Raw genomic sequence first — 22,728 nt, 5'->3', positions numbered from 1 at the left:
GAAAGGACTAAAGAAGTGGCACACTTGCATCATTGCATGAATGTCATATAGAAAATTAACTCTCACACAAAAAGGCAAATTTTGTAGCACATGTAGTAAGAGCACTGACCAGCACATAGAAGCATCCAAAAACCAGATAGTGCTTTAGGATTTCCAATTTTGTTCTTCAAGTTTAACCAAAAAATAAATAAATTAAAAGACTAAATTAGAAAATATATATATATATATATATATATATATATATATATATAGGGTTATGCTATAACACACCCACTCAAAATGTAGAAGGAGTATTTTAGCATAATACACCTTCTTTAGTTGGACAAAAATACCCATCAATTTCTTTCTTAAAATAATCTAAAGTGATAAGTATTATTGTAATTCAATATTTCTTTTATTTTTAAAATCTAATATTTGATCTGATTCTCGATGAAGTCAATGTATTCTCTTTCTCTCTCTCTCTCTCTCGCTAATGGCAATATATTTTTTTTTTGGAATACCAATGCCAAGAAATTGAAAACAGAGGATTTGTGTTTTCCAGAACCTCTAACATAGGCCTCCTCCATCTTCTTTCTCTATATATTGTGTATCTCTTCTTCCTTACATCTCAGTTTCCGTCAAAATCAAAAACAAAGAAAACATAAAATCAGGATAAGTGGTGTGACCGAGTCGGAGCTCCGTCATGGCGGCGACCATGGGGAAAAAAACTCATTGAGAAAATCTCCCAGAATAATTAAAAAGAAAAAAAAAAATTACCAACCAAATGATAAAAGAAAAAAAATATATCACTCCATCTTTGTGCCTCCATTAATGCAGCGTGTAGACTGTAGAAGAAAATGGAAGGGAAAGAGAGAGATTCTGAAATTTGGAATTAAAAATAAAAGAAAACGAAAACTAAAATACTAAATTACAATAAAGTCTATCCTTTTAAACTAATTTCAAACACAAAAGATGGGTATTTTTGTCCAACTAAAGAAGGTTTTTTTTTTTTTTTTGATAAGCAAAAAATTGTATTAATAAGGAGTACAAGAAGTACTCAAATCCTTACAATACAATGAAATTCCTCAAATGCTAAGAATACATTCTAAAGGATTAACACACCAGTCATAGTACGAATAGGAGCAATCTCTACCCGACCGACCAATAAACCAAAACCACGAAATGAACTTAATTTGATCTACCAACTGATTACAATCAAATATAGTACCCCTGAAAATGATGTTATTCCGTACCCTCCAAGTACACCAAGTGGTTGCTAGCCATATCAAATGTTTCACTTTCGATCCCTTTTTCGATTTAACAATATCACCAAAGAAATTAAAATGCTTCCATCCTTCCTCATAATGATGATACGCACAGCCTACCCATTGGTAGATACTTTTCCACACTTGTTGCATCAAGTTACAATTGAAAAAGAGATGTTTGCAGTCCTCTAATTCCTTGAAACAAAATACACAAGATAAATCATGAGAATTAGTTAAAATACCTCGATAAGCAAGAGCTGCTCTTGTAGGTAATTTTTCAATAAGTAATCGCCAACCAAAAACACCAACTTTTGATGGGATATCGTTATTCCACATCCCCTGCAAAGATGTTAATACATTTGTGTTCAATTCCCGCGCAGTTCTACCATTTTGCAGTAGAGAATAGACAGATTTAACTGAAAACATCCCCTTATTGTCCGGCGTCCATCTCCACTGATCTGACTTATCCTGCATCACATCCACATCCATCAGCAGCTGCTGTAAATATAATAGTTCACCCTGTTCCTCTGAATTTAAAGTGCTTCTCCACTGCCAACCCCAAATTCTGTTAGCTCTTTGTCCAATTAACCTCTCAGCTACCACCACATTATGATCCACTTCTTTATTAAACAATTTTGGAAAAAGTTCTCGAAATGGAATCTCACCTAGCCACTTCTCTTTCCAAAATCCAATCAAATTACCATCGCCCAACACACTACTAACACTTTTGGGAAACCATAGATCATTTTCCTTCCCCCCCACCTTCAAGATGTCACGCCACCAAATGGAATCATTGGATCTTGCAGCACCATCGTCCCAACTTAACAAGTTACCAACACCCTCCTTATACCGGAACCGCACTAAATCAAACCAAATGGCTTCGACATCAACAATACAACGCCACTTCCATTTACTCAACAAGGCTTGATTAAAGAGTTCTAAATCTTTCACTCCTAAACCACCTTTCTCTTTTGGTAAACAAACTTGATCCCAACTAACCCAACATAATTTTTTGTCGTCCAGCCCTCCACCCCATAAAAAATTGCGTTGAATTTTTATAAGTTGGTTTAATACTCCTTTTGGTGCCTTAAAGAAAGAGAAGAAGTAAAGTGGCAAACTAGACAGAACTGAATTAATTAAAGTAACTCTACCTCCAATGGATAAATGTCTACCATTCCAACTACTTAATCTTTTATACATTGCTTCCACTATCGGCTTCCACGTAGTTATCCTCCTAGGATTAGCGCCGACCGGTAACCCCAAAAACTTAAATGGAATGGTTTCAGCCCTGCATAATAAGAAGTTGGATGCAGCCTCCAAAAAGTGATTGTCAACATTAACACCATATAATTTACTTTTCACAAAATTGATTCTCATACCAGAAACAAGTTCAAATCCTCGTAAGATAGACTTAATAGTCCAAACATTATCCCAGGAACTTTCTCCAACCAACACAGTGTCATCTGCGAATTGCAGAATTTGAAATTGTATATTTTCTTTGACTTTAAAACCATGAAATCTACCAATATCTACTGCTTTATTTACCAACCCTGTTAAACCTTCTGCAGCAATCAAAAATAAAAACGGAGAGAGGGGATCACCTTGCCTTAAACCTTTACTCACCTTAAAATCCGCCGTAGGACTCCCATTCACCAAAACTGACATCGAGCTTTCGAAAATGCAAGCCTTCATCCATTTCAGCCACCCCTCTGCAAACCCCATTGTTTTCATCATTCTCTGAAGATAATTCCAGCTAACTGTGTCATATGCTCGTTCAAAATCAACTTTAAAAATCATGCATTCATCTTTTCGTCGCTTAGCTAAGTCAATTAACTCATTAAGGACAACCACTCCATCCATAATCTGCCTACCCGGTAAAAACGCCGATTGACACCCCGAAATCAGCTTGCCTAACACACGTTTCAACCTAGCCGCCAAGATTTTTGAGAGAATTTTGTACAAGCAACCAATCAAACAAATGGGCCTATAATCTGACAATTCCTGCGGATGGTCTTTTTTAGGAATAAGAGCCAAAAAAGACGCTGTAATCGCTTTCGGTAGAATTGCACTATGATGAAATTCATTTAGATACGCCATGACATCATGCTTAACCGTTGACCAACAAGCCTTGAAGAAATTAAAGTTAAACCCATCCGGACCTGGGCTTTTATTACCATCACAATTCCAAATCACCTCTCGAACTTCTTCTTCGCCAAATGGTTCCATAAGAGTTAAATTGTCATCATCATTCAGACTGTTGAAACCAATCCCTGAAAAGAAGGGTCTGTCAACACACTCTTCTACAAAGTTCTTCTCAAAATGCAGCTTCACTTCATTTTTAATACACTCCACCCCTTGGATCCAAGAGTCCTCTTTCTTAATTGTCACCACCTGGTTCCTTCTTCTACGGCCTTTAAGACTAGCATGGAAAAACCGAGAGTTTGCATCTCCATCCTGAATCCACTTCATCTTTGATTTTTGTTTTAATAAGCTCTCCTTGTAATGAAGTTGTTCCCAGAATCTCTTCTGCAGCCCTCCCCTATCCACAATATCTGACACTAATTCATCTGAAGCCATTAAGCCCTCTACCTCATTAAGCTCCTTCACCGTTGACTCTATATTCATATCTAAAACTCCAAAAACTTCCTTATTCCACCCTTTCAAAGCTTCTTTTAAACTCTTTAGTTTCTCTTTCAAGACAAATGCTTTCTTTCCTTTGGATGGCATTTTTACCCACAAGTCTTCCACAAAACGATTGAACTCAGCATGCTCTAACCAACAATTGTTGAATTTAAACGGTTTTGGACCCCAATTGAGATTAGAACATAACAACCAAACAGGGCAATGATCTGAAATATCGCGTTCGCCCACCCATTGACCAGATACACCACTTTTATCAATAAAGCCTTCTGATAGTAGGAATCGGTCTAATCTACTCATCGTTTTGCCATCCGCACTAAACCAGGTGAATTTTTTACCAGTTACCGGAACATCAATAATCTCCATACCCTCCACAAATTGTCTAAATTCCCACCTCTCAGTCTGTCTATTCAACGAGCTGCTGCCTTTTCTTTCCCCTACTTTCAGAACTGCATTAAAATCACCTCCCAAACACCATTCCCCTTCCTCATTATTCATTTTAAAATCCAACAATTCCTGCCAAAATTTCCTTTTACCAGATATAGTACAAGGAGCATAGACATTAATAATATAAAGCACTAAACCTTCCCATTCCACACTAATGCCCATAAAACCTTCACCAAAGAAACTAAACTTAAAAATAAATAAGTCACTGTTCCACATCGTTAACAGTCCACCAGAGGCACCATTCGACTGTTTAGCAACCCACTGCACATCTTTATGACCCCATAGACAATGAATCATATAATCCTCAAAATCTGCTTTTTTGGTTTCTTGTAACAAACAGATATCAAAGTTACCTGATTGAAGAAAACGATTCAATCTTCGACGTTTTGCGCTACTCCCCCACCCACGAATGTTAATCGAAACAATTTTCATGGATTCACCTGTTTGCTGTGCTCCCTAAGTTTTTTCGATACGACATCCCGTTTTTCATTATTAGAAATACGTCCCCGATACGTTTCATCTGCTTCCTCTCCTTCCACCCCTAACGCCGCCACTCCTTCCCAAACCTTGTCCACCATCTCCGTTTCATGTCGGTTCCAAAATTGCTTGTTACAGTTCCTAATATCAGAAGAGTTTAAAGAACTACAACAAAGAATTGATCCAGCCGAAGAAATCGAATTAGCTTTGCCTTGTGGAGCTTTGAATTGACCCACTGGATTTCGAGAACATGTTTGCACCTCTCCCGTACGTTTGATCGGTTTCGAAGATTCAAGAATTCTACCTCCCTCCTGCTTCTTTATCGCTGCTTTAGAAGAATGGATAGGCATGGAAGAATCGCAGCAACATCCCTTTCTGGTAGCTAGACTTTTCTCCGTTTTCTTCTCAATAAAAGAATTGGGCTTAACTGTTTTGGACCCATTCATAAGACTCCCAGACCCAATCTTACTCACACCCCCTATCTTTTTTGAGTTGCCCCCTTGTCCAGTAGATTTGGGTTTAACTTGCTGGTCCCCACTTCTAATGGTTTTATTGCTGATTGGACTTTGTGTTAATTGATTTTCAAGGCCCATTCTACCACTGTCCACCCCTCCAGATTTTTCCACCTCACCAATCTCCACCGAATCCTCCACATTAAATTCCTCTATATTTTTTGAATTTTCTCCTCCATTCAAATTATTGGATATTTCCAAATTAACCTCATCCCCATAATTCCTCAAATCACCGTTACCCCAATTCACCGTTCTTTTATTGGGAGTATTATTATTATTGCCCTTATTATCATTAACAAATAAAGTTAATGCTAATAAATTTTTGTCCCCTGCATTTATTGTTGGATCGTCTTCCTCCACCACCGGAACCGTATTCTCATCCTCCTCCTCTTCATCGGAATTGTTACTCTCAGCATCCCTACCATCATGCTTATTTTCTTGTGCTACCATAATCCGCATCGGACCGTAAGAATCCTCGATAATTCGAAGTTGAAAAATTTCGTTATTAACTTCAACCTCAATTATCTCATCAATAACTTTAAGTTCCATCGTTCGAATCATAATACGAGCCACATCCATGGTTATCCTTTTCAATGTCCCGTCGTCTTCGTTGATAAAAGTACCAAATAAACTGGATATTTTTGAAAAAAACTCATCGTTCCAAGCATGAGCAGGAATTCCATATATTCGTAGCCAGACCAATCTACTATTATCTACCTCCTTCGTGGTCCATGGTCGAATTTCCCTGAACCATTGCTCCATCCAGCTTTTCGCATCCTCCATCAAAGCCTGAATCTCCCCCTCTTGTTGCTCTTGTAGCAAAACTAGATCGGCACCTAATGGAGTCATTTTGATACCAAAATAGCCTTGCCTATGAAATTCATCTTGGATGTTATAAGTCATACCAGCTTGATTGACCTCACCAACGAAAGACTTCTGCAAAGATTGTAATATATCTTTCTTTGCAAAATATGAAAACCTTGGGTCTTTCTTAAAATTCGGCTGTGCCAACGATCTATCACCTTGTAAAACATGTGCATAAGACTTTTCATCGACCCTGTTGACCTCGTCCTTTCTTCTTCTCAATGGTTCATCATTATGCTCTTGTCTAACCCCTCGGCGATCGTGGGTGTAACCGTCATCTCGTTGGTTCTCCCTTCTGTTTCCTGTCTCCCTATGGAACCTTGAAAGATTTGCATAAATTTTGTCCCTCCCAATGATGATATTATCAAGCTCAATACCAAACCTCCTTGCATCCCACACATTGTCAAACCGTGCAAATCCAAATCTTCTACCTCCTTTGTCACGTTTTGCCGGAATCACCACTTCAACAACATCTCCGTACTTCTGAAAAACATTGAACATGGCGTTTGCACCAAAACTGTCTGGAATGTCCGAAAAAAAGTATGTCGTAATCCTTGTCTCATCGATCATCCGTCTCCGATTATCAGTTGCGATGTCTGGTTTTGTTGCATAATTATTGTACCGCCTGTTCCTCCTGCTTCTGACTTCCTTCCAACTATAATCATCATCTCTCATCTCACCACCTCTCACCATAATCCCTGGCAAAACCCCTTGATTGTTTTGCGTAACCTAGCCCCTTTAGAACATGTAAGCCCTAGCAGAGCATTCTAAATGGGGTTGAGTATACTTGTTACAATACCAACTAAAGAAGGTGTATCATGCTAAAATACTCCTTCTACATTTTGAGTGGGTGTGTTATAGCATAACCCATATATATATATATATATATATATATATATATATATATATATATATATATATATATATATATATATATATAGATGTACTTACAAAAAAGAGTACTACATCCCATATAATTGGGTTGGGGGCCAAGAAATGATATAATGAAATGGGCCAAAAAATGTTCTCTCAATTAGGGCCTATAATTAAGGGGCTAAAGTGGAGCTTTGGAGTTTCGCATTTTCTTTTGCCACCTTATCTATTTTTCGTGTGTCATACGCGTTTTTATTTTTACCCTTCCGCTATTTAAGGAGAAATTTTTAAGAAATTATGTAAATGTCGTCTGCTACTTACAAAAAAAAATTGGTAAGGTGTCGAGAAATAATTAAGCCACCAAGCATGAGTAAGGGACGAATCCGACCACACTTAACCACCACGTGAGGTCACACACAACATTTATTTTCAGTCATTTAAATTCCGCATTTACTAAAGTACCTGCAAAGATACCTTCTTAAATACACAAAGCGAAGGCAACTATCTATATTCCTAAGCAAAACTAGTAACCTTGGCACAATCCCTGTGGAGAACGATAAACTTATCACTTTATTACTTGGTAGCGATTCTGTGCACTTGCAGAGCCGACCATCACCTGGCCTCAAGCGGAAGTTCTTTTTTTCATCCATACACTTGTACTGTCGTCGCTGTGTTTAACGAGACTCATCGTCTGAACATCTTTGTCAGAAAGACTTTCGATACAAGAAGCCGGTGGAATCTTTCGTCGAACCATCGACTCTGATACCAATAGTTGAGTCACGAGGGGACAACCTTAGGATCATCCACATTGAGTTTAGAAACAATGATACAAGTATGTTGGATACTCTAATTTTACCCAACACCTTAAGATATTAGGTTTATGAATCGTTTCACATTTCATCTCCATTTCATTAAGCAATATGAGAAAACACATAGATAGCCAAATGATTCAGAATCATATTTTTTAAACAAAGGTCAAAAAGGTAACATGTGGACACAATTAGGCCACATTTTTGGCTTTAACAATCATGTCAAAAAGCATCAAGATATTAACAACAAAATTTGTCCCTTTGTGTGAGTATATAGCTATAACCATTCTATAATAAACCTAGAGGGAATTATAATTTGTAGCATGCATATATAGTCAAGAGACAATTGGTTGTCATGTTTGAGTAAATTAGGAGCCTTGTTGGACTTTCTCAAAACGTGTGTACAAACACGGTATAGTGATGCATGCAAATTTAATTATAAGCATATGAATATGAATATACAAAGTGCAACTCTACACTAGATAGATCAATGCAAATTAAGCAAATAAAAATTCAAAAGAAAGGAAAGATATGAAGATAAGGAAGAAAACAGAATCTTGAAATATTAATATGAATGCCTACTATAATCCGACCTACTAAATATTCTATATTTATTTCTCTTAAACATAATCTTAGCATGACTAGAGAAAATATTAACTTTGTATTAATTGGTTATATATCTTTTGGGAAGATTCACATGCCTTCTAATTGAGATACAAATAAACCATTGTAAAATTCTTTGCCAATAATTAGAGTCACGCGATTGAATTAAAATGTTGTTTAGAAGAATGTAACCATGATGATTAGCTCTAATAATTTATTAACGACAGTATTCAACGGGGTACATAATCAAGGTCAACCTACACTTAGATAGTTAAGTACAACACTTAGATAGTTAAGTACACTTAAGTACATAAATGAAGAGTTTCATTTTCAAATACAATATGCTTTTAAAAAATCATATATATTTAGTCATGGTTCATCATTAAAAATTAACAATAGTAACAACAAGGTATTTAATTATTCTTTTGCCTTTGAAAAAAAATATTAAATCATGGGTGATGCTCATGAATCATGATATATAGATTCAATTAACCACAAACATTATATTAGTCCGAGTAAAACTAAACTAAGTTCACCAATAACATGTGTTCCAAATGATAAATATTTGTGTCGTTTAAATAGATTTGGTTTATCAGAATATACATTTTGCTAATCTCTTTCGGAGTACTGCACTCTCTAGCTTTTTTGTCACCTAATTTTTTCTACAAGTGTTACAGTCTTACAGACAAGGTTTGTAATAAGGCAGTTGTATTTGTTAGCTTCTCGCTTGGGTATTGGTCGGTTCCCCAAGTTTTCTTGTATTTTATTAAAAATTATTTGAGAGTTAGCTTATTTGTAGGGTGAATAAAAGGGTATTAACATAGTTCGACGTCTTTACTTTTCCTTGCTAAATTTTCTCGTTTTACCTTTTAAAAAGAAAATCTAACCGACCTAACTCAAGAAGGAAAAAATAGATTCAACCCAATCATCTAATTGCATGTATTATATAGATATATTGATTTAATCTTATATATATATACAATATTTTTAAATTTATAACTAAAGTGATATGATTTACATGTGCAATTCGTCATCAATTGATATATGATCTTATTTTTAAAAACATGCAACAATTTTTCTTGGCTCATCATCACTTATTCAGTTTGGTTGTTTGATTTGTCACATCTGTTATTAACTAAATTACTAGCTAGATTCCCTATACTTTCTTTATAAAATGTAAAAATAAAATTCATGTCGGAGAAGATCTTAATTAATGAATTAATCAAGCACCGTCCATGTAAACTTCCTTGTAGACAATTAGTCATTTTCACAATCTGCCTCTCATTAATTTCATGGCTGCTTCCATTGCATGCTGTATCTCAATTGGAGTCCAATATGTATTTATATATAGAAAAGAGTACTTTCTTTCAGACTAAAAAAAGAAAGGCTTAATTAGTAAAATGGTCTCTTAAAGACATTTTTGGTTTCATATTGGTCTCTTAAAGAAAAAAAGGTCTGAATAGGTCCCTTAAAGAAAAAAAGGTCTGAATAGGTCCCTTAAAGACATTTTTGGTTTCACATAGGTCCCTTAAAGACATATTCGTTAATCAGTTTGGTCCTATTCAGACATCTTTTTAGGGACCAAACTAATTAACGGAGATGTCTTTAAGGGACCTATTCTGACCTTTTTTTCTTTAAGGGACCTATTTGGACATTTTTTTCTTTAAGGGACCAATCTGAAACCAAAAATATCTTTAAGTGACCATTTTACTAATTAAACCAAAAAGAAAGAGTACTTTCTTTCTTTTTGTTTTTTGAGGAAATTAATTGGAAAGAGTACTTTCTTAACAATGAGCTTCATTAGCAACGTATAATATAATATACCAACTTAATTGTTTTTATTCCACCTAACACAATTGATTAATCAACAACATCAATCAACCCCTAGTGCAATTCTTGAAAAAAATTAAATTTTAACTTAATTAGTTATATATGAGTAAAAGAAAATTCCAAGGTAACTTTTAAACCTCTTATTCTTAGTGCTATAGACAATGCTTTTGTTATTAACACTAATTCATTCTAAATTTTAATATCGTATTAGAGTTTGTTTAACAATGCTGAAATCTGGAGAATGATTTGAATATAAATAGTCTAATAAATCCTAGACTCTAATATTCATCGTTTCATTATGAAAAATGACTTAAAACAATCGGGCTCATAGGGTTATCACTTTTTTTAAAGCTAAAAATACAAAGAAAAATCATTTTTTTAAACAAAAATACAATACACTATTTATAAAAATCATTTTTAAAAAAAGCCAACAAAATGGGCCATATATCTTCATAAAATTTGGATTGAGTTTAACTGAACCCTTATAAAAACTTGTTACGTTTGTAACAAATTAATTGTATTAGTTATTGGTGCATGTACTCATCATTATCATAAATGTACCGAGAGATATTAACATAGGAGTGATGCAAATGATATTACATTAGAGAGTAAATTAGAAAAAGAAAAAAAATAGTTAATATTGGACCTAATTAAAAGCAAAAATGATCACACTCATTTTGACTTTTGAGAAATTTTTTTTCTTACAAATATGTTACATATTGTGAGGAAGATGGAGTTTCTTTTTTTATTTATAAAAAAAAACACCAAATTTTAATTATTGTCAACAATCATAATTGAATTTATATTAAAACTAAAATGAAATAATTAACTAAACTATATATTTGTAATACATAATATAATGCGAGGAGGGGTCATGAACACACCTCTGCCTCTCCCTAGATTTGTCTTGAAACGTAGGATTCTTTATCATGATCATAAGTTAAAGAAGAAAAATATTGTCGATTAATATCTTTTTATTCAATAGACAAACAAATTTTTCAAATAGTTATATCTCGTTTAATGTGAGACTTTTAACTTATGTTATCAGAAGGGTGAGATTTATTTTCTATATATTACACACATTATGTTTAAGAAAATTAACCAATTATCTCACAAAACCATGTCATACACCATATTAATCTCATCGAGCTAGACATGCAATTGTAATAAATGGGATGAGTCATGCATGGAGAGCATATATAAGAAATTAATATTATTTAAATTCAACAAATGGATCAATATAGATACTTTCCAGCCAATCATGTTGGATATATATATACATATGTCAAATAATTTATTTATCTTAGGTAGAAAATATAAAAGGGTCTATAGAGTCTAGCTAGCTAGTTTAACAACTAGGACTCAACTATATATATTATATGAGAAATAAAAAATGTGGTAAGACCTTTGTTTGATACATACATATACATGTCTTAACATTAGAGGTTGAAATAGCCGCACAGTCGTCATATGATCCCTTCAATCACGTTGCATTAAGATTCACATATTAACTTCAGATCTAAACTTGATCTTCTCTTGCATTGCACATGATATTTCATATTATTCATCAATCATTTTCAATACATACATACAACAAAATTAACCATATATATATTCTTCTCATCATTATTTTTGAAATTATTTAATTTATTATATATGTATGGCTATTGATGCTTAACAATTTTAGCTATGGAGTTAGTTGAAATCCACAAAAACAACACAATCCCGACAAATATCTTAGAAATTCCTAACTCGTAATTTAGACATATGTCTAAAAATTATTATGATCTAAATGAATATTATCTTATGAAATTATATGCATAACCATATCTAGCTAGTTGGGTAATGTTCATATACTAAGTTCTTTGTTAATCATTATATCAATCATTAACAATGAATTTTGAATTTGTATATAAAATAAAATTCATTGAAAAATATTGGCAAAATTTCATATTCATTTGATATTAATTATCATTGTGTACGTGATTGGTGAAAGTGGTAAGAAACACAATACTTTAAGCAACTAGTTAGTGATTCAACCATTTATTAATGTAGATTATTTCATTTTTTAATCTAGTTAGTGGTAAGAATTTTTTTTTTTTTGAAGATGGTAAATTAGCCAAATCAAATTAGCACCAGATAGAATCGAACATGAGACCTTAAGAAAAATTGGTTTATTGTACCCAAAAAAATTGGTTTACTTAGGATTATTATTGACCGTGTATCGCAATTGTGCAATTTCGACGCTTCATATTTTTTTAAGTTAGAATATATTAAAAAACATAATACAAAACACAAAATATGCAAAGATTAGATCAAAGTTACAAAGATATAACTTAAAATGAGAAATTAATGTATTTTTTTTTGTACAAAAGAGGATAGAGTCCAAGAAAAAAGAAAAATTACAACACTAAACGAACACTTTCAAGTATGCAAGCCTTAAAGATATCATTAAAGAGGAAATTTTGAAGCTCTTGAAAGAGAATTCTCTATGACAAGAACATCAAAAGAACTCATAGTTAGACTAAAATTAACAAACCAATCGGTACATCTATTGCCTTCACACCAAGAATATTTTATTTGAACCTACCAATTCAAGTTCATGAAATCATGAATACCCTAAATCAAAACATAGATAATTTCATTGATGTTGGAACTTCATGTTACCATGTCCACCGATAGTAGTGGATCCATAATCGTTCGTGGGAGCTAGAAAATATTTTTTTCCATACTTACTATAAGACCCTTCAACAAAATTTACGATATAAAAAAAGTTGTAGTAATAAATTTGTCAAAAAATAGAGATATTTTTGTAAATAAATCATTAATGTGTGTTGGATTTTGAAAAAAAAAAACAGAAATATAATTTAGTTTTTCAATGACATTTTAAATATAGAATTAGTTTTTCTATCAAAACAAATATAGAATAAGTTTTGTAAATAAATCATTAGTCGGTAAAGTAGATCGTTATAATAGTGGGACACGATTTTCAATAGTATAAGTTATGCTTTTATAGAAATAGATTTGGTTTGTCTGAATATAGTTTTTGTTAATCTTTGTTGGAGCACGTACTGCATGTTTTTTCCTTTCACCTAAATTTTTGAACGGGTTTTATGGGTAAAACTTTTAATGAGGTAGTTATTTTTGTTCGCTCCCCCTTGGGTATTGATCTAATCTCCCCCATTCTCTCATGTATCTCGTTTTTTCTCTTTTAAATAAACTTGACAGTTAGCTTGTTTGTGGGGTGAGTTGGGATGCTAACATAATTGAGAAGTCTTTACTTTTCTTGCTAAACTATCTCTTTTTGCTTTAAAAAAATTATTAATGTATCCAAATACAAATCATCATTTTACATTTCAATTCACTCTCAACTAAAACCAATTTAAATAAAAACAACCAACTCAAAATCTTTTCATATTATTTGTACGAAGTTTTCATTGTAATTTAGCTGTGACTAATCTCTATCAGAGAGTCTGTGACGCTCACAATGAGTTTTCCTCTTTCAACTATAAATCATTTCCATACGCAGGAGTTATAAATGATTTTTTTTCTTTCACAAAAGGTAAATAACTGGATGTACTAAGATTCATACTTCAATTTTTATATAACATATATAATGTCTCTATCAACTGAATTATATTAATGACGAATACTCAAAATCAATTTTAAAGGATAATGGGTGTTTACCCCCCTGCAATATAGGCGAGTTTTGGTTTACCACCATATAATATAAATATATTTTTAATTACCACATTTTAACTACGGTATAGACACACCCCATATAACGCGTTCTGAAATCCTCCTCCACAGTCCACCCTTTGTTCGATTTTTTACTCTTTTTTTCATTTGTCGTTTGTTCAATACTTAATTTATTATTTTTGGTGTTGACTTTTGCATGGAATACAATTTTTCCAATCTCCATCAGAAGTGGATGTGTAAATTATGTGCAAAGAAATTATACTTGATTTTAACTTTGAAATAAAGCTCTTTCTTTTTCTTTTCTTTTCTTTTCTTTTTTTGGTACATAAATAAAGCTCTTTCTATAAATAAGAAAAACATTGGAATAAAAACTCTTATATTTTTCAGTTTTTCTGATTTTATTTTCCTTTTAATAGATCTCTCAATTTCATTAAGCTTACCAAAGATATCTCCAAGAAATTTTTAGCCATACAAAAGTGTATTATTCTCTTTCAATTGATCCAATTTTACTTATCTCGCCGTGAAACTGTCTATTGCCGGACCCTTTTCCTAATAACGTGAGAGTTATTACAGAAAGGGAAAAAAAGTCAGATATAAGTATAACTGTTAAGAATTGGGAAAGCAAAATATTTTTTAAGGGGTAATTTAGTTTTTGCTATTTTTTCGAGTACATTGTGTTTATTGTAGCTTCTTTTCGACTTTTTTTTTTGTTTAGTAGTCTAGTGACTAAAAATTCTCCCTTAAAGGTTGATAAATGGAGTGTCCGATATTCGAACTTCGGCTCCTGCATAATATATGTGATGTCCCTATCAACTGATATGTTGATTTACTTTTTCTTTTTGTTGGTCAAGTAGCATAGTGTCTAGAATTTTTGATGCATATATTCTTGAAATTAAATGGGTCAAAGGAAAAATTGAATAATTCTCTAGTTTTAAGTAAATAAACTGCCCAGTTTGCTAGAAATTCTAGACGTTTGCATATGTATAAATTGTGTATTTGTCTGTTTTCACTCTTCATTCAGCAATTTTGACAAATGATCATTATTTCATCTCCATGATAAATATACAATTTTGAAAAAGAAAAATAATGGGTGTTAAAAAATAATTGAATCAATGAAATGATGTGAAATTTTAACATAGATGATTATTGTGTTAATTTTAAATTGTGATTCTTGTTATTGTGATTATTACCGATAATAACGGTTAAGTCTAGTAGAAGGAGTTAGTATCGCGCAATATTGCAAACCACGATTCGCTTATCCATTGTGGAGGAACCCCTATTTAGTAACCTATTATTTCTCAAATAAGATCGCATCTAGATTGCCTTTCATTTTATAACCAAAGAAAAAATGGTGTTCCAACTATTTAGGAATGAAGCACACAAGTAAACGACTAATTAGAACAAGGCGCACCGACACCACAATTAGATTAGATACGACTACAAACTTTAAAGGTCGTATAGAACATATTTGATGTGTTTATCGTTAGAAGATATTTGATTACACCCAAAAGATAATCATATTGAGATCGGTCGTATTGGATAGGAGTACTCTTTTGTGCTCCTTCATCATATAATCTTTTCTCTTTAAATTATTATGAAAGATGTTTAAATTTTACAAAAACTCATAGATCAATTTTGTTGTTTGTTATTGTTGCAAAAGTGGGGTAAGAAGATATTCCAAGATGTTCTCTTCTTGCAAAATCAGAATCTTAATCTATCTTTTGGGTTACATGGTATCTTTGTCAGGTCATCAAAACTTAACTACTCTTAGCTAGAATTTGTTCTAATTCTTTCTTATGTCTTAAAACCCCAATTCATATCTTAATTCATGATTTGGTTTCCACAATGGAATTTTTGGTGTTTGTTTGGAAATGGATTTGATTAGTCGTAGGTTGAGATTTTCAAAACTCAACCACTTGTTAATTTAATAAACAAGTATGAAACCATAAATTAAAACAAAGTTAATGATAGTATTATAAATTATCTGCTCCATTAAACCAAAAGTTATAAGAATAAATCCTTAAACAATTTTTTTTTTTTTAAGGATAAAGTTTAGGCCGGCCGGACATCGGAATTCACCGTCTGGTTCAGGTTCAGAGCACGTTGACAAAGATATTTACATTTTACCAATTAAAGAAGTTTTTACATTAGCAGTAATATTTAAACTCCAATTCTTATGATATCTGAGTTGAATCTTTGTCAGCTGAACCAATACGTTTGCGATTTCTAAGCAAAAGTAGGGAACTATAATAGCAACTTAATCAAACATCCACTTCCAAACAACCACCATATAATTTCTTTGTGGATCTATCACAGTTGTCACAAGTAGCAACAGATAAATTATGTAAAATTAAATTAAAGCTTAAAAGGTAAAGCTTTGATTTGCTTACACTATAGAATCAATAATTTATATTATAAACATTTTTCTACATTATTTGTTCTGAACAAGCCAGCCAAGTTGAAAAGGCTCAAAGCCTATATATAGAGAAACTTTACACAAACTTTTCATTCAACTCTCTCTCTCACACCTCTTCTCTCTCTCTCTCTCTCTACCTACCTAACTACCTTCTCTCCTTCTAAAAAGCTAGTTAGTATGGGTATTGAGATTGAACAAAGTCACCCTTCTGTTGAACTTTCAAGTATTGCAATTTCTGAAACTCATGGAGAAAATTCTCCATACTTTGCTGGATGGAAAGCCTATGATGAAGACCCTTATCATGAAATAACTAATCCTTCTGGAGTTATACAAATGGGATTAGCTGAGAATCAAGTAAGTGTATATATATCGAAGAGGTGTCTGGTATACGTATCAGTGTTCATTCAGAATAAAATATAAGCAAAAAAAGTACATGTAATGTATCTGATCTATAACAGAACCAAATAGATGTACTATTCTTTTGCTTATATTTCGTTCCGGAAAGAAAAACATGCAAGAAAAAAAAGGAAAAAAAAAAGTTACACTTAATTATTTTCATTATAAGCTTATATAATTGGACAAGTTAAGTAACTTTTTTTTTGTTTGATCCTATAGGTGTCATTTGATTTGCTTGAAAAGTACTTGGAAGAAAACTCAGAAGCATCAACATGGGGAAAAGGAGGAACAAGTTTCAGAGAAAATGCATTATTTCAAGATTATCATGGACTGAAGTCATTTAGAAAAGCAATGGCAAGTTTCATGGAAAAAATAAGAGGAAATAAAGCAAAATTTGATTATGAAAGAATTGTTCTAACTGCTGGTGCTACTGCTGCCAATGAACTCTTAACCTTCATTCTTGCAAATCCAGGAGATGCTTTGCTTGTTCCAACACCATACTATCCTGGGTAAGAAATAATCACTTTTCACACTTTAAGCCATTTTTTTATAATATAGTTTCAAAATGTCAAACTTTTCTTTCTTCGGAACTTGGAATTGGAAGCACTTAACTAGTTGCTTTATGCTTACAATACTCTCTCTCCGTACCAAATTATAATAAATAAATTACCCGTATTAGTAAAACACCAATATTTGATAAGGGTAATTTAGTAAAATACTATTGTTTTTCTTTCATTTTTCTTAATATGTCGAAATGGTAAAAAAATCATTCATTGTGTGACGGAGGAAATATATAAGCAAACGAGAAACGACTAATCAATTAAACACCGAATTTGCACGACAATATTTACGATTGATAATTGGTAAATTAAACTAATGTATTTTTTTTTATTATGCAGATTTGATAGAGATTTAAGATGGAGAACTGGCGTAAACATAGTTCCGATCCATTGTGACAGCTCGAACAATTTTCAAATCACACTTGAAGCATTAGAAACTGCATACAAAAATGCCGAATCGATGAACATGAAAGTAAAAGCAGTACTTATAACCAATCCATCAAATCCATTAGGCATAGCGATCCAACGTTCAGTTCTCGAGGACATTCTTGACTTTGTGACTCGCAAGAACATACATCTTGTTTCGGACGAAATCTACTCAGGCTCGGTTTTCTCCTCACACGAATTCATAAGCGTGGCGGAGATTCTCGAGTCTCGTCAATACAAAGACGCGGAAAGAGTTCACATTGTTTATAGTCTTTCAAAAGATCTCGGTCTACCTGGTTTTAGAGTTGGAACAATTTATTCGTACAACGATAAAGTTGTTACAACCGCTCGAAGAATGTCGAGTTTCACATTAATATCTTCTCAAACACAACATCTTTTAGCATCAATGTTATCGGATGAAAGTTTCACCGATAATTATATTAAGATTAACCGAGAAAGACTTAGAAAAAGATATGACATGATTATTGAAGGTTTGAAAAGTGCTGGAATTGAATGTTTGAAAGGTAATGCAGGATTGTTTTGTTGGATGAATATGAGTCCAATGTTGGAAAATGATACAAGAGAAGGTGAATTGAAGCTGTGGAATGAGATTTTGAATGAAGTTAAGCTTAATATTTCACCAGGGTGTTCTTGTCATTGTTCTGAACCAGGTTGGTTTAGAGTTTGTTTTGCAAATATGAGTGAACAAACACTTGAAATTGCACTCAAAAGAATACGTGATTTCATGAATAATAAGGACAGAAAGGATATAGAAAACTAGTTTTTATCGTTCAGGACAATACCAGAGTTCGAATTCTGACTGGAACAATCAGTTATCAAGTTTTCCTGATCTCTCAACCGAATTCAGATTACCAGAGTTTACGTTACCTTTTAAAACCAGAGGGTTAATTATGATCGAAGAATTCGTCTCTCTTTTTTCAAATGGCCATGGCCATTTTGGTAAATTCTTTCTAAAGCACATAATGTAAAGGTGAATATTCAATTGAAGTGTATCAATCAATCCCTTGTTTGCTTGCTTAATTTACTTAAGCAAGTTCATTAGAAATTTATTAATCCTTTGTACTATTGTTTATTTTTGTAATGAATAAAATTTGTTACTATTAAATTATGAGTTAACTTGTTGCACTTAACTTGTTGCACTGTTATAATTTCAATTATCCACGGTTACAAAAAATTGTTGCATTGTTACTTTTCCTAATAATCTCCTCTAATATATGTGTCTTTTTCATCAAAATATTTATCATAGTGAAAATCAATGTTAACCGCCACGGTGCAACAAGGTAACAGAAGTTAAATAAAAAATAATGATGCAACAAGTTAGAAACATAAAAAACCTATTTATAATCTAAAAAACTATGTACCAAAAAAAAAAATAAAAAAAAAAAATAATCTAAAAAACTTAAAACTTAGACCTAACTGTTATAGAAGTGAAACAATTTCCGGTGTATTTGGACTAAATTACGAACAGTATATTTTCTATGTCATCTTGAACTTTTTGATTTTTTTTTTTATAAGTAAAATTTGAATGATAAGGAGTACAGGGATACTCAACCCTTACAATTCAAGATAATCACATTAAATACAATCAAAGCAAGCTAACGGATTATTACACCATTCTGAGAAAACAACATTAACATCACTACCTCGGCCTACGAACCAAAACCAAGAAATATAAATAATTTGGTCCACTAAAGTAGCTATATTAACATGTTCACCTTTAAACAATATATTATTGCGCATACGCCATATGCTCCATGTCGTCGCTAACCAAATAATATGTCGGAATCCTTTGCTAAGTTTACCTCTTGCAATTCTCCGAACAAAATAAAATGTTGAGGAATATCTTCAAAGGAATATCTTGAACTTTTTGATTGGTTGTGTACTAAATAATTAACCCTATTGAATGAGTATTGGTCTTGAATTTATTAATATCATTTGACTTAGTAATTACTGATTTTTTTCTCTTAGTAACATGGTTGACTTTGGAGCTTGGAGTTTGAAGTACGTAACAGCTAGCAAAACACACCAATTAGTTATAGCTTTCAGCTTCATGATAGGGTTGGAAACTTGCAATGAATTAACAACATATGTAACATTATAAATAGAAAATATCATAGTATAAAATATGTAACATCTCTCAATCCTTGCATTTATGTGTATATTTTAAATTCAATAGTCTAATTGCCGTGCTTATTGGATAATTAGTATATTAATAATCTGATTTGATTAAAATATGTGATTAAAATTTGTAATTAATTATAAGTACAGTATATACTTTGCATTAATTCCTATAGCAAGTGTCGGAGATGTTCTAGTTCTAGAACTAATTAAAAATGGTCCACCCCACCCCACGTGATGTACACTGCTTGAATTTATTTATATATATATATATATATATATATATATATATATATATATATATATATATATTGGTACGTGGCTGCTGCCGTTTTGTTGCTCTGTGTGTGAGAAAAACCAATATATTTTTTTTTATTAAAGGGAGTAAAAGACAATTAAAAAAATTATTGTTTTTACAAAACAAGAAAATAATCGTGGTCTCAAGATTTTGAGACAATGATTGTTAAGATTAACCTTTAATAGAGGATTGTGTTTTGTTGATCAATCAAAACATTCATTTTCTTCTCTACGGTATGAGAAATCGACAAAGACCAATAACATGTTAAGAAGGTGCGAAATTTGACTATGACCACTTTACATGAGAGTGAAAAGTATTGTCATCTTCAAAGATGAGACTAGCCAATTTGGTGTCAGATTCCAAGGTAATGGTATCCAAGCCTATGTCCGAATTCAATTGAATCCCTTTGAGGATATCATAGAGCTCATCGATAAGGTTAGAAATGAGGGAGCCACCATCCCGAGAAGTCAAACATCCATTCGATCAGAGGGTTCGTCGCCGTTCTTTGAATTTTCTTCTATGCTGGAGGGTTGAGGTTGTTTAGCTTCGGATGTTGAATTTTTAGCTACTGTCAGGCTTCAATAGTTATCATCATACAAGTGAAGGAACCTGTTAAATATGTTTGGATCTCATCCCCAAAAGCTAGCTCAAAGGGTGAGGTTGCCCTCACATATTTATACACTTCACATCCCGGGAACCTAAGCAATGTGGGACTTCAAACAATCTCAAACAACACAACAACACATTCAACACCCACCCTCACGCCTAGCGTGGTCCTGGGTCAAATGCCCACATTGCAGTCCTTAACATTACCATGTTAAATATGCTTGGATCTCATCCCCAAAAGCTAGCTCAAAGGGTGAGGTTCCCCTCACATATTTATACACTTCACATCCCGGGAACCTAAGCAATGTGGGACTTCAAACAATCTCCAACAACACAACAACATATTCAACACTCACCCTCACGCCTAGCGTGGTCTTGGGTCAAATGCCCACATTGCAGTCCTTAACCCGGCTCTGATACCATGTTAAATATGTTTGGATCTCATCCCCAAAAGCTAGCTCAAAGGGGTTGAGATCCAAACATATTTAACATGGTATCAGAGCCGGGTTAAGGACTGCAATGTGGGCATTTGACCCAAGACCACGCTAGGCGTGAGGGTGGGTGTTGAATATGTTGTTGTGTTGTTGGAGATTGTTTGAAGTCCCACATTGCTTAGGTTCCCGGGATGTGAAGTGTATAAATATGTGAGGGCAACCTCACCCTTTGAGCTAGCTTTTGGGGTTGAGATCCAAGCATATTTAACATGGTATCAGAGCCGGGTTAAGGACTGCAATGTGGGCATTTGACCCAGGACCACGCTAGGCGTGAGGGTGGGTGTTGAATATGTTGTTGTGTTGTTTGAGATTGTTTGAAGTCCCACATTGCTTAGGTTCCCGGGATGTGAAGTGTAATAATATTATTAGGGCTTTAAGTATTGGGCTTTATATGTTAGTAGTTTAGTAGTCCATTAGGAATTATTATAAATTATTTTGTAATCCTTATTTTGTTAAGTAATGCTATTATAATATTATTGAAACCCTAGCCGTCACTTTGTGTTTCTCTCTGAACTTTAACATGGTATCGAGAGCTTGTTTCGATCCTCCTTAGATTGTAGGTTGTTATTTCGCTGCCGAGTTCTCAAAAGTTTGGGAATGAAATTGTTTTTTCGGTGTGTGTGTTTTGAATTTTTTTTTTTTTTTTTTTGTGTGCAAGTCTTAGAGCTTCTCTTTGATTTGGTCGGTACTGCCTGGGAGTTTTGTTGAAAGGTTGCAATTTTGTTTCGGTTAGTATGTTCCTCTTCTTGTCCTTATTTGATTCCTTTGCACTTGCACCGATTGAAATCGGTGGTTGTAAGATTTGTTTGTTTTTTTGTTGCTTTGGTATCTATTCCAAGTATTTGCTGTACGTTTGTCCCAATTTGTGTTAGTTCCACCGTATCCTATACTGTTGATTATGGAATTTGCATTTGGTAGTAGTCTTTGTGTTAGTAATGAATATGAATCTGTCTGTTTGGTGAGCGAAAGCTCGCAATCTGTCTGGTGAGCGAAAGCTCACAATCTGAATCCGGTGAGGGAATACTCACAATTTGAATCCGGTGAGGGAATACTCACATTGAATCCGGTGAGGGAATACTCACAATTTGAAATTTGAATCCGGTGAGGGAATACTCACATTGAATCCGGTGAGGGAATACTCACATTGAATCCGGTGAGGGAATGGGAATACTCACATTGAATCCGGTGAGGGAATACTCACATTGAATCCGGTGAGGGAATACTCACATTGAATCCGGTGAGGGAATACTCACAATTCGAAGTCTGAAATCTGAAGAAGTTGAATTTGAAGCTATTAGTTAATTTAGTTTATTTTCGGGTTGATTTGTAACAAGCTCAAAGCTTAGTACGCTTTAGCTTGAGGGGTAGTATTAGAAATAAAATATTTAGTTAGAG

General features: G+C 33.3%; 1 protein-coding gene across 1 annotated transcript; it reads left to right on the top strand.

The window, feature by feature from the left end:
* The first annotated feature begins 16,511 nt into the window (after positions 1-16,511).
* On the top strand, positions 16,512-18,925 carry LOC123884007 (1-aminocyclopropane-1-carboxylate synthase 7). Its single transcript, XM_045932985.1, has 3 exons — positions 16,512-16,768; positions 17,030-17,319; positions 17,710-18,925. The coding sequence occupies exons 1-3, from the start codon at positions 16,592-16,594 to the stop codon at positions 18,575-18,577; spliced, it is 1,335 nt and encodes a 444-aa protein (XP_045788941.1). The 5' UTR covers positions 16,512-16,591; the 3' UTR covers positions 18,578-18,925.
* Positions 18,926-22,728: the final 3,803 nt, after the last annotated feature.

Source organism: Trifolium pratense, linkage group LG5, assembly GCF_020283565.1.
Source record: "Trifolium pratense cultivar HEN17-A07 linkage group LG5, ARS_RC_1.1, whole genome shotgun sequence".
Taxonomy (NCBI): domain Eukaryota; kingdom Viridiplantae; phylum Streptophyta; class Magnoliopsida; order Fabales; family Fabaceae; genus Trifolium; species Trifolium pratense.
The sequence above is the reverse complement of the archived record's forward strand: the minus strand, read 5'-3'. Positions and strand labels throughout refer to the sequence as shown.

Coding starts and splice junctions, on each gene's coding strand:
- LOC123884007 (XM_045932985.1), top strand. CDS start 16,592: ATGGGTATTGAGATTGAACAAAGTCACCCTTCTGTTGAACTTTCAAGT. Junction 16,769..17,029: donor TGGGATTAGCTGAGAATCAA/GTAAGTGTATAT, acceptor TTGATCCTATAG/GTGTCATTTGATTTGCTTGA. Junction 17,320..17,709: donor CCAACACCATACTATCCTGG/GTAAGAAATAAT, acceptor TTTATTATGCAG/ATTTGATAGAGATTTAAGAT.